This window comes from Lethenteron reissneri, chromosome 64, assembly GCF_015708825.2.
Source record: "Lethenteron reissneri isolate LAM-NWPU_2019-01 chromosome 64, ASM1570882v1, whole genome shotgun sequence".
Taxonomy (NCBI): Eukaryota; Metazoa; Chordata; class Hyperoartia; order Petromyzontiformes; family Petromyzontidae; genus Lethenteron; species Lethenteron reissneri.
In genome coordinates, this window is record NC_083842.1 from 11,347,613 (window position 1) to 11,365,095 (window position 17,483).

At 54.8% G+C, this 17,483-nt stretch overlaps 1 protein-coding gene across 2 annotated transcripts in view; it reads left to right on the top strand.

The window, feature by feature from the left end:
* Positions 1-16,367, top strand: part of LOC133358970 (AP-3 complex subunit delta-1-like) — a 76,629-nt gene extending 60,262 nt beyond the window's left edge. For both annotated transcript variants that reach the window (XM_061577351.1, XM_061577352.1), the window contains exons 24-33: positions 1,897-1,950; positions 2,227-2,286; positions 2,697-3,215; positions 4,816-4,863; positions 7,022-7,214; positions 8,431-8,519; positions 10,229-10,314; positions 13,309-13,430; positions 13,922-14,004; positions 15,429-16,367. In XM_061577351.1, coding sequence (XP_061433335.1) covers positions 1,897-1,950; positions 2,227-2,286; positions 2,697-3,215; positions 4,816-4,863; positions 7,022-7,214; positions 8,431-8,519; positions 10,229-10,314; positions 13,309-13,430; positions 13,922-14,004; positions 15,429-15,524 — 1,350 coding nt within the window. In that variant the 3' untranslated portion in view covers positions 15,525-16,367. The remainder of the gene's footprint in view (positions 1-1,896; positions 1,951-2,226; positions 2,287-2,696; positions 3,216-4,815; positions 4,864-7,021; positions 7,215-8,430; positions 8,520-10,228; positions 10,315-13,308; positions 13,431-13,921; positions 14,005-15,428) is intronic.
* Positions 16,368-17,483: the final 1,116 nt, after the last annotated feature.

The following is a 17,483-nucleotide window of genomic DNA, read 5'->3' on the forward strand; positions in this document are numbered from 1 at the left end:
ACGACCGTGTACATCTTTTGGTCGTTTTTTAACCCACTTCCCGTGATCCAATCGAGCTGACATTTTGCACACAGACTCGTTGTGCGTGACAATTTATTTCCGTGAAAATTTTTTTCCATAACTTTACACTTTTTAGGAAAAAAAAATAATTATATTTAATTACCAATTGCTTAATGGTGGCAGGCAATCATCTGACCCATAGGTGGCAGCCATCTCAAGCCAGAGGACGAGAGGACTCTAGCTGCCACGCATATAAAGGATTTATAGTGAAAAACTTTGTTTTTACGGGTTAATTTTTCTTTTTTTTTGCTCGCCTCGTTTCATCATTGGGCCGAGCGCATCGCTTGAGAACCTAACTCGGCTTAACCGCGGGCGTCTGAAACCCGGATTCCACGAGGTGCGTGTCCGGCCCGGTGATCCTGACGCAATTTTTAAAATAATCCTGAACCACCCTGCACCCCCCCCTCACCAACCTCTGTAGGGTGTCCAACTGTTGTTGCTGTTAGAGCAGTTTCTACAGAGGCTCTCCTTATAATATTTTTTTTGTTTAAGCCGTAAGAGGCTCAATGAATGATAGATGTGGAGATTCCATTTGCCAGGAATTTGCTAGAAATCGAGCCAAGGTTACTGTGATTTTAGCTTAGTGTAGCATCGTGGCAGATGTGACATTGCAGCATAGTGAGTTGAGTGTTTAATGTGCCGCACACAAAAGGAAATTGAAATTCCTGTTTTGAGTCTTGGTAAGGAAGCGGTTCCCCACCCCCTAATATCGACCATACACACACACACACAGCGCGCACACACACACAGCGCACACACAGCACACAGCACACACACACAGCGACAGCACACACACACACAGCGCACACACACACACAGCACACACACACAGCACACACACACAGCGCGCACACACACACACAGCGACAGCACACACACACACAGCGCACACACACACACAGCACACACACACAGCGCACACACACAGCGCGCGCGCACACACAGCGCGCACACACAGCACGCACACACACACAGCACACACACACACAGCGACAGCACACACACACACACACAGCACACACACACACAGCACACACACACAGCACACACACACAGCGCGCACACACACACACAGCGACAGCACACACACACAGCGACAGCACACACACACAGCGTGCACACACACACAGCGTGCACACACACAGTGCCCACGCACAGTGCACACAGCACACCACAAAAAATAAAGACAAAGATCTCCCATATAGGCTTAACAGACTGTTGGGACAAGTGCTGTTAGTGATGTTCACACACTGCGGCATGTACTCATTTGAGGCTGAATCGACCTAGGGGAGGCCCAAGACCGATTTAGATAATCGTCACTGGTGTTGGCCATGAGCAGGAATCGAACTCGGGTCGCCGGGTTTGTAGGGCAGCACGCTAAGCGCTACATTACTGGTCCCCACACACGCACACACGCATCACGCACACGCAGCACACATACACAGCACACACACCACATGCATAGCACACACCTCACACGCACACAGCACAAACGCATCATACGCACCACACACAGCACACACATGCACAGACCTCACATAAAATTTCGATTTAAAGCTTTCGTGACTGCAGGGATTCGTCTTCTTGGTTCTTTCGGTAAAGTCACGTAGAAGGGAAATAATAAAATAATAAAAATTAAACATTATAAAATAATTTTCACGACGTTTCGGCTGCTTGTGTTGTGGCCAAAACGTCGTGAGAATTATTTTATTATGTTTTATTTTTATTACTTTATTATTTCCCTTCTACGTGACTTTACTGAAAGAACCAAGAAAAGACCTCACATTGCTTTACCTTTGTGTGTGTGTGTGTATTGGTGGTCTCTGCTCTCCACAGCTGAACGATTTGGATTTCTGGCTGTCCGACGCAGTGTCTCCCTCCAAAGCCAAGGTAGTTCACCTGGCTGTACGTGCATGTCACTGTGCTTAAGGTTGCGTGTGCCTGTAATGAAGAATACATGTCCCTGTAGTTAATGTTACATGTGGCTGTAGTTAAGAATGCACGTGCCTCTAGTTTACACTTTCCCATTTCAAGACGACTCTGGGGGTCCCGTTCAACCGCTGAATCTCCGATTAGCAGGGCTGGCTACGTACGGTGCGAAAGAAGTTCATCGTACGTTACTTGTTGCGCAACTTCTTGGTCGTCTTGTGTTGTTGTGTCTTGCAGTACGAGTTCATCGAGAGCACAGCGCCTTCAGCAGCACACGAGCCGGAAGTGGCGGACAACGTAGGGTCCCTCTCACTCCACCTGTCCCTCTAGCGAACTCTCTCACTAGCTCTCTCTCTCTCTCTCACTAGCTCTCTCTCTCTCGCTCTGCTTATCTCTCGCTCTGCACCTGCCTCTCTCGCTCTGCACCTGTCTCCATCCTCTCTCATTTGCATCATGGGAATGTTGATCACTTGAACGTGCAGAACTCTATACGGAGTTAACGGTGAACTTTGAATGGCTTCAATCCGCACTCTGTTGAAAGGGAGTGGAGTTGACCTGACCGTAGACGCCTGCGGATGGGAATGGTTGTCGCTTTAATATCTCGATCTCCGATGACCCTGATTGGGAATTGGCGTAAGAGCCGTCCACTCGGCTCTCTCTTCTCAACGCTCTTGGCCAACGGCGGCTTCTCCGGTTTCGTTTTGCAGAGCGAGAAGAGGCACGAGAAGGACGAAGAAGAGGTCGCGACCCCCGGGGAGAGCCGGGAGAGTTGTCAAGAGGAGGAGGAGGAACCATCGCAGAAAAGCCGCAAGGGCCGCAAGGAGGAGGGTTCGTCATCGCAGAAGAGTCGGAAGAGCTCCGAAAGTCACGAGGAGGAGGGGGACGCGTCCCGGAAAAGCCGGAAGAGCAGGGACGGGCACAGCAAGCCGTCCCGGAAGAGCAGGGAAGAAGACGGAAAATCGTCTCGGAAGAGCCGGAAGAGCCGGGAGGAGGATGGCGATTCGTCCCAGAAGAGCGGCAAGAGCCGGGAAGCTGATGGCGAGTCGTCCCGAAAGAGCGGCAAGAGCCGGGAAGCTGATGGCGAGTCGTCCCGGAAGAGCCGGAAGAGCCGGGAGGAGGATGGCGAGTCGTCCCGGAAGAGCCGGAAGAGCCGGGAAGAGAAGGCCGCGTCGCCTGGAAAGGCCGCCCCCCTGCAGAACGGCGATGAGCTGCCCGTTCTGCTGCCCGTAAGCCTCGCGTCGCGCGGGGATCCCACGGCGAAGGGGGTGCACGCGGGGGTCGACCTCGCGCCACGGGGCTTGTTATTAATGAAGGAAGTTTCCGGAATTCTGGGAAGCTCAACCGGGACACGCGGGGTTAGCTGGCAGTCCCCTCCCTAGATTTGAAGTTTTCGTGACTGCAAGGATCAATACGTTTTGTTTTTTTCGGTGAAGTCGCGTAGGTGAAAAAATCTATTAAAATGAAAACAAATCAATTAAATCATGACGTTTCGGAGGCAACCACAAGCTTCCGTCTTCAGGTGGAACCCTCACAACAAAATCACTTGATACAGTAATTACTCTTCACTTGATACAGTAATTACTCTTCACTTGATACAGTAATTACTCTTCACTTGATACAGTCATTTTGCTGTGACACTACCACCTGAAGGCGGAAGCTTGTGTTGCCTCCGAAACGTCGTGATTTAATTTATTTGTTTTCATTTTAATTGATTTTTTTACCTACGTGACTTTACCGAAAAAACACAAAGACTATGGATCCCCTCCCTCCCACAGCCCGGCACCACTTGTACGTCTTAATGCCGCCGTCACGGTCTCAGCGTCGGTGAAAAACTCACCGGCCTGGTGAAGCCCGTCTCGCCCGGCACTGGGAAGCGCGCGTCGTCAAGTTGGGCGGTTTCCACGATTGTGGGCGCACATGCCTGGCACGTGTAACACCTTCGCTGGTCTCGTCAGGGAGCATAGAGCGTCACGCGAACTCCGGTCATCCTCGCAGCAGCGGATTTTGGCTTAACCGTCGAACAAAGACGGCCACCGCATCATTGCGCGCTTTCCTTCCGGAATGCTCTTTATTCCGATATTAGTGTGTAATGTGAGGATATTTCAGGCTCAATGACGTATCACAACTTGTCATGATGATCGGCTCTGCCAGTCCTGGGTTATAGCCAATGGGGGGAAGCCTAGGGGCGTGGCCCTGACGTCATGGAAAGGTGACAGCTGTAAGTAGGGGATTGGTTCTGCTGGCTTTGGCCACAGCCAATGGGGAGACGAGTCAGGGGCGTGGTCCCGGCAGCTTACGAGGAGGCCTAGAATATTCCATGGAGGCTAGCCAGGATTGGGGGAAACGTACCACGTGACCCGGGTATTAAATAGGGGTGGAGACGAACGACACGTGGTCAGAACGGGAACGAACAGAGGAAAGGGGCCACGCGGGAGCGGGGCTCCGGGTTGCCACGTGGCAGTGCGTCTCTCCCGCTATCTGTTCCTCTCAAGCTGCCTGTCAGCAGCGGGAAGGAAAAGCTGTATGCAAGTTGAATAAAAGACGGATTCCAGGAGTCGTCTCAACGAGCTTTATTACATCAGGAAGCCATCAGAGTTGTGCACTTTGAAATCATCTCGATTGAAATCCGATTTCTTCAGAACGAATTTTCGTGTTTAGTTTGTTGTCCTTCCCCCGCACCCCCGATTAGCGCGGTTGGCTACGTACGGTGCGAAAGAAGTTCAACAAACACGCGGTGCAGAAGCATTTTCTTACCCGACAAATGGAGTCTCCACCGCTGCCCTGATATTCCGTGTGTTTCTTTGGTCTGTCGCTTTATTTCCCCAGCCGATGTCCAGGTACAAGCTCCTGGCCGAGAACTCCCACCTCAAGTTGGTAAGTTCCGACTTCTGATCCCCCACAACTCGGGGTTAGGGTTGTGGCACATCACAGCGAGAGAGAGAGAGACACTTGAACATCTTCGTGAATCATTACCGGGTCTTGATGAACCTCTTGAGTACTATGGGAACCTCATTTGCCAGTAAAAATATGATAATTGTTTTTTTACCCTTCTATCTGGCAAAAAAACTGACACCTTTTTACAAGGAGTCATGTTTGTATAGACCGCAATACCTGCAGTCATAATGCAAACAAAAGACATAACTCTGATAATGTGCACTGTCCTTGAAGTTGATTGGTCCACACCCGAGACAGCTTTCCTTAGAGCCTAGTCTCACATGGGTTGGACCAGATGACGCCAAAAGGCGCACTTCAAGGACAGTGCACATTATCAGAGTTATGTCTTTTGTTTGTATTATGACTGCAGGTATTGCGGTCTATACAAACATGACTCCTTGTAAAAAGGTGTCAGTTTTTTTTGCCAGATAGAAGGGTAAAAAAACAATTATCGAACCTTTTGAGGTTCACTACCTCCTCGGGATGGGAGGAGAATCAATCGATCCGAGTTTGATTTCCGACCACGGCTAAAATCAGTGGCGAGCGCTGCGTCTGCACCGATCTCCGGGCCCACCACCCTCCTCCAGACCCCGCCTTCACCAACCTGCACTGCACTCACCAGCGTGGTGAAGTATGGTCAAAAAAACGATGCCGGTAGAAGTGGGGGGGGGGGGGGGGGGGCCATGGTGGCTAGGAGATGTTAACTACCTCGCCTGGTATACAGGAGGTCGTGGGTTCGATCCCGACCCTGACGATGCCTGCTGCTGTATATTTGGAGTTTGCGGTGTCTCTCTCTCATCATCATCACGGTGGCTAGGAGATGTTAACTACCTCGCCTGGTATACAGGAGGTCGTGGGTTCGATCCTGGCCTTGACGACGCCTGCTGCTGTATATTTGGAGTATGCGTGTCTCTCTCTCTCATCATCATCACGGTGGCTAGGAGATGTTAACTACCTCGCCTGCTGTGCAGGAGGTCGTGGGTTCGATCCCGACCTTGACGACGCCTGCTGCCGCTGTATATTTGGAGTTTGCGGTGTCTCTCTCTCATCATCATCATCACGGTGGCTAGGAGATGTTGACTACCTCGCCTGGTATACAGGAGGTCGTGGGTTCGATCCCGACCCTGACGATGCCTGCTGCCGCTGTATATTCGGAGTGTGCGTGCTTCTGTCCCTGTGGTCGCGTGAATTTTTCTCCGAGTCTAGAGTGTTTATTTGACTGCTACAAAATGACGCGTGTTAAACCACTTCTTTGAGCTATCAATTGTGACTAGGTCGCTTCTGAAAATTTTTTACCTGCTAAAATAAAAATTGGTATATTGTGGTTCACACCATGCGGACAGGTCAAACTGTCGGTCTGTCAGCCCGAGTCCTCATCACGGGTGCAGGAATCGATGTGCGCGGCTTTTGTGTTTGCCTTGGTGCGTGTGGGGAGCGGCGGTGTGCAGCGGTTAGCGCGCTGCCCTGCAAACTCGGCTACCCGAGTTCCATTCCCGCTCACGGCCACCAATTGCCAGTGACGATTACCTGAACCGGTCCCGGCCTTAAATTAGTAGCTGCTTCTTTAAACCCTGGTGCCATAGTGTCCGTGAACGAGGTCTGTGGAGTTTCTGTACCCCACCCCCACCCCATCCCACGTCGCGGTTTGCGCTTTGTACCGGGCTCCTATTGAAAGTAAAAAGGGTAGGGGGCGGGAGATCTTTGTCTCGTCTCTGCACGTCGCCACTCATCAGAGGTCGCAAACGGGTTTTGATTCCTTACCCGTACCCGGCTACCCGTACCCAGCCGGGTATCGGGTAGGGTACGGGTACCCGATTGCGACCTCTGGGATGAAGCCATGTTGCAGGCGCGGGTGGGTTGATTCTAGGAACTTGAATTGTGAGAAGAGACAAGACGTTGGGAAATGAGTGACAAACAGTTACTCACCAGTGACTCACGGCCTACCCGTACCCAGCCGCACCAGGGTCGCAAACGGGTAGCCCGTACCCGGCCGGGTGCGGGTAGCCGGGTATCGGGTAGTGTACGGGTATCTGGTACCCGGTTGCGACCTCTGCCACTCATCCTCGCGTCCCCCCCACCGCTCACCGCTCGCGCGTAGACGTACGACGTCCAGGGCGACGCGGGCAGCGGTGGCAGCAAGGTGGTCGTGTCGCTGATTGTGGCCAACAAGGGCGAGGCTCAGCTCAAGTCCATGGAGCTCAACGTCCTCGACTCGCTCAACATGAGGCTGCTGAGGCCGCCCGGCGCCGCGGCGCACGATGGGATCGCGGTCCCCTTCCAGCTGCCCGCCGGTGAGCGCCGCTGCAACACCCCCCCCCAACACCCCCCCCCAACACCCCCCCCCCCACAGCCCCTCAACCCCCCAGCCCCCTCCACCTTAGCCCTCCGTGCCCCTCCAGCCGCCCGTCTCTCCTTCGGGCGTTGAACGAGCACGCGTACAGCGGGCCGAAGCCTAAATGTACGTGTTGAGTCTATGGGCAGTGTTCGTCCGTGGGGAGTGTGCACGTACGTTGAACTTCGTTCACTCCGTACGTAGCCAACCGCGCTAATCGGAGGCGTGGGAGGGACTACTTTGAGCAGCGTAGTGGTAACTATGCGGCGTCGTTTGTCGTTGTTGTCGCTCGCCCATGCATGCCTCCGCCGCTCGCCTCTCCACCACGTGTGTGTGTGCGTCAAACTTCTTTCGCACCGTACGTAGCCAAGCTAATGTGGAGGTGGATGTCGAAGTCCCGGTGTGGAACCTCCTTTGTCCCGCTCCAGCGGCCCACGTGGACTGACACTCGCTCGCACGCTCCCTCACGCACGGCCACGCACCCTCTCATGCACGCACGCACACACACACACAAACCGTTACACAATCACACGCTCTCACGCAATCGCACAAACCCTTGTCCGATCATACACACACACACAAACCCTCACACAATCACACGCTTTCACGCAATCACACAAACCCTTGTCCAATCACACACACACCCTCACACAATCACACGCTCTCACACAATCGCACAAACCCGTGTCCAATCATACACACACAAACCCTCACACAATCACACGCTCTCACACAATCACACAAACCCTTATACAATCACACACACACACACACAAACCCTCACACAATCACACAAACCCTTATACAATCACACACACACACACACAAACCCTCACACAATCACACAAACCCTTGTCCAATCATACACACTCACGCAAACCCTCGCACAATTACAAAGACAAAACATCCCCCGTGTAGCCTGAACAGGCTGTTGTTAGGGGCAAGTGCTGTTAGCGAGCAGCGCCTGTGATCGCCGTGTTGGCCTGGAGCGGGAATCGAACCCACGTCACCTGGTTCGTGGCGCAGCTGCTAACCGCTGCACAGACACACTCACAAACTCACAAACTCGCACACACGCTCACACGCTCTCTCACACGAACCCTTTCGCACGGGTGAGTACGCGTGAGACGGGGGGGACCGTTCACGCCTCGCAATGTTTCTCTGCGCTCCCGTAGGCGTCTCGAACGAGATGCACGTCGCATTCAACGTCCAGTCCATCGTGATGCCGCAGAAGCTCAAGGGCTCCCTCGCGTTCATGGTCAAGGTGAGGCCCCTCGCACGTACGATTGCGCACGCACACACGCACACGTGCACACACGCACACAACAACAACAACCGCCATTCGCCACTAAGTGGCGGTGACGTCACCACGACGCTTGTGCCAGGCCATGTGCACCTTGAGGCCACGTGAAGTGTCGAACGCCCGCTGGCAGGAGGTCACGGGGCAGACCCAGGTGCCACGGGTCAACTGACCGAGATGACCGAGATGACTGGCTGATGCACCACCTGTGCCCCCTACTGTACCAACTTGCTGTGCTTTAGCCACCCAGCGCTCCGCTCATTGTTGTGAGCGTCGCTCCTCCGCCCTCCGTTGTTGTTGGAGGGCGACTGCCTCCAACTGCCCAGTAGCGTCCTTCACGAGCCTCCTCCACAGAGGCCGATCTTGACACTGCTGGTACCAGTCATCGGCAAGTCCACTCAGCTCCACGTCCTCCTGTACCACATCACTCCATCTCTTCTCTAGCCCGTGCCGCGCCCGCACACACGCACACGCACACACGCAAACGGGCCACGCTACGAAACCGGCGACCCGGGTACGCCGGTCCTGGGCCTCTCCCCTAGGTCGACCCAGCTTCAAAATGCATATCTGGTGCGCTGTCTAAACGTCGCCACCAGGGAGACAAAGGCGGCCGGGCTTGGCGCTCAGCCGTCCACCCTCCCTCGTATGCAGTGCCGGCCTTCATAGGTGCTACTTGTGAACAGCACTTGCCCCAATAGTATGTTGAAGGCTATACGGGGGGAGGGGGCGGTCTTTGTCTTTGGATTTTTTTGTGCGCGCGTGCATGTGTAGTGGGCACCGTGACGACAGAGGCGGTTGACTAGAGGCGACACACGTATTTATTACCGCTTCACACTCAAAGCGGTATAACGGCCTCTTCACTCGCTACTCTCAAGGGAGATATTCCCGCTTCGACTCGCCTGCTCTCAAGGGACTTACCTGACCTGGCCCAGCCAAGGCACAGGTCTCGACCGACAGCCACACGAAGCCGGCTCTTACAAGGACATCGGCTCCGAGGCTCTGGGTCGCACCACTGGCTTGCTCTGCCCGGCCCTTAGAAGGACAGCGGGTCAGAGGAGTCCCAGGGTCTAGCTAGATGGACTTGGGCCTTCAGCTGGTTCTTCGTCTTGGGCTTGTCCAAACTGAACTCTGCTAATCCTACATAATGCACGGGCATAATATGACTTTGAGATCCCCACCCCCCACCTCCTACGCATTCCACAAGTAGCGACTAATCCCATATCTGGATTTTCCATAGATATGCTGAATTTCTCTGTTGATATGCAAATTCCTTTGTCAAGGCGCCCTTCCTCCCCTAACCCAGCTTAAATATACGCTGCCAAGCTTGGCGGTGTTCATTCGGACGCTGTCTTTCCGACAGCCCTGTTTCTTCACCCGAGGCCGGCTGCTTGCGTTGTGGCCGAAACGTCGTGAGAATTGTATTTTATAATTTTATTTTTATCCCTTCTACGTGACTTTACCGAAAGAACCAAAAAGATGAACTCTCTCTCAGGGTCTCGCCTTTTATACAATTCCCCACCGAGGTGGGGCGGGGTTTCTGTGTGCTCACACACATCCTCCAGCCCCCTTCCCCGGCTAGGGATATCACAACCGCCCCGCACAGGTGAGTAATGGCAGTTAACCGGAGCTGGTGTGCGTGCGTTTCAATACCACCACCACCACCGCACATGCAGACGGATGATGGCTCCTCGCACGAGAAACTGGACTTTACGCTACAGTTCACCTGCTCGTCCTACCTTCTCACCACCTCCTGCCACAGGTGAGGCGCCCGGCACATCGGTAGCAGTGACGCTGGCTACCGCCGAGAGTACAACGGAGACCGTCCTGCCTGTCTCTCTGTTGACTAGCGACCAGTCAGTCTGCCTGTGTCTCATCGGTAGCAGTGACGCTGGCTACTGCTTAGAGTACAACGGGGACCGGCCTGCCTGTCTCTCTGTTGCCTAGCGACCAGTCAGTCTGCCTGTCTCTCTGTTGCCTAGCGACCAGTCAGTCTGCCTGTGTCTCATCGGTAGCAGTGACGCTGGCTACTGCCGAGAGTACAACGGAGACCGTCCTGCCTGTCTCTCTGTTGCTTAGCGACCAGTCAGTCTGCCTGTGTCTCTGTTAGCCTGGAGACTACAGCAGAGACCACTCAGTCTGCCTGTCTCTCTGTTACCTAGCGACCAGTCAGTCTGCCTGTGTCTCATCGATAGCAGTGACGCTGGCTACTGCCGAGAGTACAACGGAGACCGTCCTGCCTGTCTCTCTGTTGCTTAGCGACCAGTCAGTCTGCCTGTGTCTCTGTTAGCCTGGAGACTACAGCAGAGACCACTCAGTCTGCCTGTCTCTCTGTTACCTAGCGACCAGTCAGTCTGCCTGTGTCTCTGTTAGCCTAGCGACCACTCAGTCTGCCTGTCTCTCTGTTGCCTAGCGACCAGTCAGTCTGCCTGTCTCTCTGTTGCCTAGCGACCAGTCAGTCTGCCTGTGTCTCATCGGTAGCAGTGACGCTGGCTACTGCCGAGAGTACAACGGAGACCGTCCTGCCTGTCTCTCTGTTGACTAGCGACCAGTCAGTCTGCCTGTGTCTCTGTTAGCCTGGAGACTACAGCAGAGACCACTCAGTCTGCCTGTCTCTCTGTTGCCTAGCGACCGGTCAGTCTGCCTGCCTCTCTCTGTTACCTAGCGACCACTCAATCTGCCTGTCTCTCTGTTGCCTAGCGACCAGTCAGTCTGCCTGTGTCTCTGTTACCTAGCGACCACTCAGTCTGCCTGTCTCTCTGTTGCCTAGCGACCAGTCAGTCTGCCTGCCTCTCTCTGTTACCTAGCGACCACTCAGTCTGCCTGTCTCTCTGTTGCCTAGCGACCAGTCAGTTTGCCTGTGTCTCTGTTGCCTAGCGACCAGTCAGTCTGCCTGTGTCTCTGTTGCCTAGAGACCAGTCAGTCTGCCCGTCTCTCTGTTGCCGAGTGACCACTCAGTCTGCCCGTCTCTCTGTTGTCTAGCGACCAGTCAGTCTGCCTGTCTCTCTGTTGCCTAGCGACCAGTCAGTCTGCCTGTCTCTCTGTTGCCTAGCGACCAGTCAGTCTGCCTGTCTCTCTGTTGCCTAGCGACCAGTCAGTCTGTCTGTCTCTCTGTTGCCTAGCGACCAGTCAGTCTGCCTGTCTCTCTGTTGCCTAGCGACCAGTCAGCCTGCCTGTGTCTCTGTTGCCTAGCGACCAGTCAGTCTGCCTGTCTCTCTGTTGCCTAGCGACCAGTCAGTCTGTCTGTCTCTCTGTTGCCTAGCGACCAGTCAGTCTGCCTGTCTCTCTGTTGCCTAGCGACCAGTCAGTCTGCCTGTCTCTCTGTTGCCTAGCGACCAGTCAGTCTGCCTGTCTCTCTGTTGCCTAGCGACCAGTCAGCCTGCCTGTGTCTCTGTTGCCTAGCGACCAGTCAGTCTGCCTGTCTCTCTGTTGCCTAGCGACCAGTCAGTCTGTCTGTCTCTCTGTTGCCTAGCGACCAGTCAGCCTGCCTGTGTCTCTGTTGCCTAGCGACCAGTCAGTCTGCCTGTCTCTCTGTTGCCTAGAGACCACTCAGTCTGCCTGTGTCTCTGTTGCCTAGCGACCAGTCAGTCTGCCTGTCTCTCTGTTGCCTAGAGACCACTCAGTCTGCCTGTGTCTCTGTTGCCTAGCGACCACTCAGTCTGCCTGTCTCTCTGTTGCCTAGCGACCACTCAGTCTGCCCGTCTCTCTTTTGCCTAGCGACCAGTCAGTCTGCCTGTCTCTCTGTTGCCAGCGACCAGTCAGTCTGCCTGTGTCTCTGTTAGCCCAGAGACTCCGGTAGAGATTGGTCTATCAGCCTTGTCGAAAGACTCCGGCAACAACCGTGTTTATCTTTCTATCGCCTAGAGCAGTGCCTCTCAACCAGGGGCATGCGGACCCCTGGGGGCAGTATCCCAGGAGGTACGCGAGGTGACTTGCGTGTGAAGTGACGTCGTACACTGAGAGTCATTCGGTGAATAGTCGCATACGGATCTGGCAATGTAAAATAACTACGATAACATTTAGTTCCATATGGAAACTTAGAGCGATGCCAAAACTCGTTGCCGGTTCACAATGTGGGTTTTCAAGAGCAGCCAACGAGCGCAAACAAAACACGTTCCTTCTTCGGAGTGGGCAGGTAGGAACTTGGTTGGACGGCGCATTCGTGCGATCCGTGTCACGCGGCGCAAGCTGCGTGGGGCGGCGCGTCACGTGGTGCTGAGCCCGCCCCGAAGCGCTCTATGAAATACAAATCGAGGGCGTGGCTATGCACGACAGACAGACAAATAATCCCTGGTGGGCAGTGTGGAACCTGTTGTTCCTTGCCTGTATTACGTCACGCGTGCAGAGCAGAGCGTCCGTTGAATTGTCATTTTTTTTTTTATTCGCTTGCAGTTTCTAGTTAGGCTTTCCCTCACAAAGTGGACAATCGGTTTCAAATATTGATCTTCATTATTCACACATTTGCTTGCGCAGGACCATGTTGGGTCAGGCAAGGGGGTTACTCGGTCGAAACAAAATTCAGCAAGGAGGGGGGGGTACAGAAGCCAAACAATTTATTTAAATCAACGGCTCTCGTTTACCCCCGCTAGAGACCCAAAGAGATCTTATCGGGGGACCGGGACCCATCCTCCAGTCTTGTCTAAATACCGTATTAGTCCTGGATTTGGCAGTCTTACTGCCCGGAGACCCCGTCCCGACGGAGGTCGTCACCACGTTACGTTTGGCGGTCCGTGCCGTGTGCCCCGTGGCGGTGCAGCGAGGCGTTTGCGGAGCTGCTGGGCGGCGGGGAGCTCAAGTCGGCGTCGGTGCGCGCCGGCAGCGTCGCACAGCCCTTCGCAGTGCTGCTCGCCCGCGTCTGCCTCCTGCACCGATTCTCCGGTTCGTGGCTCTCGCCCCCCCCCCCTCGCTCCTCCCCCCCTCGCTCCTCCCCCCCTCGCTCGCCCCCCCCCCTTCGCTGCCTCCCTTGCTCCCTCCCTCACTCCTCCCCCCCCCCCTCGCTCCTCCCCCTCGCTGCCTCCCTTGCTCCCTCCCTCGCTCGATGGTGACGATGACGATGGTGATGATGACGATGGTGATGATGACGATGGTGATGATGATGACGACGATGATGATGACGATGATGGTGATGATGACGATGATGGTGATGATGACGATGACGGTGATGATGACGATGACGACGATGACGGTGATGACGACGACGACGATGATGACGACGATGACGGTGATGATAACGACGGTGATGATGATGACGACGTCAACGATGATAATGATGATGACGACGACAAAGATGATGACGACAACGATGATGATGACGACGACGACGATCGCTATAACAAAGACGGTGACGACGATGACGTTTGTCCCACCAGTGGTGGAGCGCTTGGGAAATTGCGCGTCGCTCTACAGCCGCTCCATCCAGGATCACCCCGTGTGTCTGCTGCTCAAGCTCGCGGTGAGTCCTTGCTCGTGTCCTCAGAATCCACTTTGTAGCCCGTGTCATTGGGAGCTTTGTTGCATCTTCACGAGCCTAGCGCCACTTCATTTGAAGCACCACAATGCCCTTGCCTGGTCTCGTCAAGGAGCATAAACCATCGCGCAAACTCGGGTCATCCTCCTCGCAGCGGCGGCTTTTGGCTGGCCATCTCTTCCTTCGCTCTTCCTAACGATGTTACAAAGCCACTGGAGTTGGCTACATATTCTGCTAAAGAAACTCAACATGCATGCATGCATGCAATTTGGCTGAATCCCAACTCTGACTGTTAAAATGTGGGGTCTGACCGTTTCGCGATGAACATTGCTCTCACACGGCAGATGCGGTGGGGAGGGGGGGTGGTGGTAAATTTCAGCAGTTTGGGCCTCCAGATAAACTTTTATTTGTTTTATCTTACTAAGGCCCACTGGGCTGTGTAGCCCTTTTTTAGAAGTGCCCACAATTAAGTGGCTTACCACGTGCACATTTATCGCTGCCAAATACTATACAACGCGTGATGTTGATTCTAAATGTGGGGGAGAGGAAAAACCGCAGAACCTGGAGAAAATCCACGCGACAACGGGGAGAACACGCAAACTCCAAATCTCGAAGAGTCAGGGTCGGGATCGGACCCACGACCTCCTGTATACCAGGCGAGGTCGTTAACATCTCCTAGCCAAATTTCGATTTAAAGCTTTCGTGACTGCAGGGATTCATATTCTTGGTTCTTTCGGTAAAGTCACGTAGAAAGGAGCTAATAAAATGATAAAAATATAAAACAATACAAATTCTCGTGTTGCAGTCGAAACGCCGTGAGAATTTTTATTGTTTTATATTGTATTATTTCCCTTCTACGTGACTTTACCGAAAGAACCAAGAATATTCCAGATTTGAAGCTTTCGTGACTGCAAGGATTCATATTCTTAGGTTTTTTCGGTAAAGTCACGTAGGTAAAACATTAAAATTAATAAAAGTAAAATAAAATAAAAATCACGACGTTTCGGAGGCAACACCACAAGCTTCCGTCTTCAGGTGGAACCGTCACAGCCACGACAGCTGTATCAAGTAAATGAGAGATTGCAGGAGCTACCACTCCGTATATATAATGGTTGGAGAGGGGGAAGGGCCAAGTACGGCACACTTTTTATTGTAATCTCTCATTTACTTGATACAGCTGTCGTGGCTGTGACGGTTCCACCTGAAGACGGAAGCTTGTGTTGCCTCCGAAACGTCGTGATTTTTTTTTATATTTTGCTTTTATTAATTTTAATGTTTTACCTACGTCACCAAGAATATATCTCCTAGCCACTTCAGGCAGCCCCTGCCGCTGTGACCACGAGCCCTCCACCACGGCCGCACGCTTTGATCCATGTCTCACCCCCCCTCCCCTCTGGCCTGTGGCTCAGGAGGGCTCAATGGTGTCGGTGGACGGCAAGAGCAGCGACCACGCTTTGCTGTCGAACATCCTGGACGAGCTGAAGCTCACGCTCGGCGGCTCGTGACGCCGCGTGCCGAGCCAGGGGTCCTTCGATGACGTGACCCCTCCTCCTCCTCCTCGCCAATTCAATTAATCTTTCAGTTACCCACTCGCTCACTCGCTCGCTCGCTCGCCCGCCCAACCAACAGCCCACTCACCCACCCGTCAACTCAGCCACCCGTCCGGCCACTCTCACCAACTCTCACTGTCTCACTCGTCCACCCTACTCACTCACCGACCAACGCGACCCACACAGCCACGCTCTTACCCGCCCACCCACTCGCCAACCCACCCACTCACTCACCCACGCATGCACCCGCCCACCCACGCATACACCCGCCCACTCTACTCACTCAGACCCAGGCGGCTCACACAGCCACAATCTTACCTGCCCACCCACTCACCCACCCACTCACTCACCCACGCATACACTTGCCCACCCACGCATACACTCGCCCACCCACTGCACTCGCCCACCCACTGCACTCACCCGCCCACTCTACTCACTCACAGACCCACCCGGCTCACACAGCCACAATCTTCCCTTCCTACTCACTCAGCCACCCACCCACTGCCCCCCCCCCCGCACGCTCGCGACACCTCGGCCGCGCCTGCCGCGTGGCTCGGCACGCTCGGCTCAATCTCCCCCGCGCCAGCCTCGTACCTCCTCCGTGCACCGTGCACAACATCTCAGGGTTGGGGAGGGGCGGGCCGTCACTCGCGTGTGCGACGGGCCGTCGTACAATCGACGGCGCCTGCTCTGCACTCGACGCGGGGTGCTCAGGGGGGGGCCCTTCTTACGCCGTTCCGTACCTCATGAACACATTTGCAGAACTTAGCTTGGTGGACCTCGTGACACTGCGGGGAGGTGGGGGGGCGGAGGTGGGGGGGGTGGTGGGGGGGCGGAGGTGGGGGGGGTGGTGGGGGGGGGAGGAGGGGGGGGAGGTGGGGGGGGAGTCACCATTCCAGTACATTCCTCCACCACACAAAGCTACCCCGTTAGCGGTGTTCTTCACCTACTTTCAGAGTGGGGCACACTTTCGCCGATAAGACATCATCGGTGCGAGGCCTCCGGCACACATTTCAAACCGCCGGTGGTTTGACAGCCCGAAGATGATGGGGGGGGGGGGGGGGGTGTGTGGGGGGGGGGTGTGGTGGGGGGGTGTCGTTTCACATTTGTCTATAGTCGGGTGGGGGGACGGGGTCACCCGCACCGTCGGTGGGCCGCACTTAAAGGCCACCAGGGGCCGCCACGTGGCCCCGTGGGCCTTGCAATGAAGAAACACTGCCCTAGAGGCTTGGCAGGTGACCTCCTCTGCAAGAGGGTGGTGGGGAGGCGGTCAGCCCCGTCGCGTGGCCCCGTACCTCCGCCACACCACCTCCGGCTCGGCACGCCGAATAGCCGGCTAGGGGGGGAAATAAAAACCCAACGAGTGCCGTCGCTGGTGGCGGGGGGGGGGGCGGTGCCTGGCCCAGGTGAGCCAGTGGTGGTGGGAAACAAGGGGGTGGTTTGTCTTCCACAGCGAGCTTCGTTAAAGGCCCAGGGGGTTGCGATGGCAGGGGGGGGCGGGCGGGGGGTGCAGGCCATCAACAGCTGTTGGTTTCTCACGATGTGGTTCTCGTTTTATCGACCCCGCCACCGGTGGGAATAAGCGCCGTGAAATGTTTTTGGCGCCGTTTGTTTTCGAGGCCCTCGCAAAACAAATGGACGAGTCGATGGCCCACGCGGATGTTGGTCACGGAAACGGAATAGATGCTGGGTGGAAAGGGCCATCGTCGTCATCGTCGTCGTCGTCATCGTCAGCCTTCGCCCATTCTCATTCCGCTGCTAGATGAAGGCAATCCGAATCGGGGGTCGCCAAGGGCCATTGTGTGAATTTTTTGTGGCGTTACCCGTGGGAGCCAGGAGGGTTTCGTTGATTCCGCTCTTCCTTCTCCCCTTTACTCACCACCCCCCCACGAAGCTGAGGGTCTCTCAGACTTT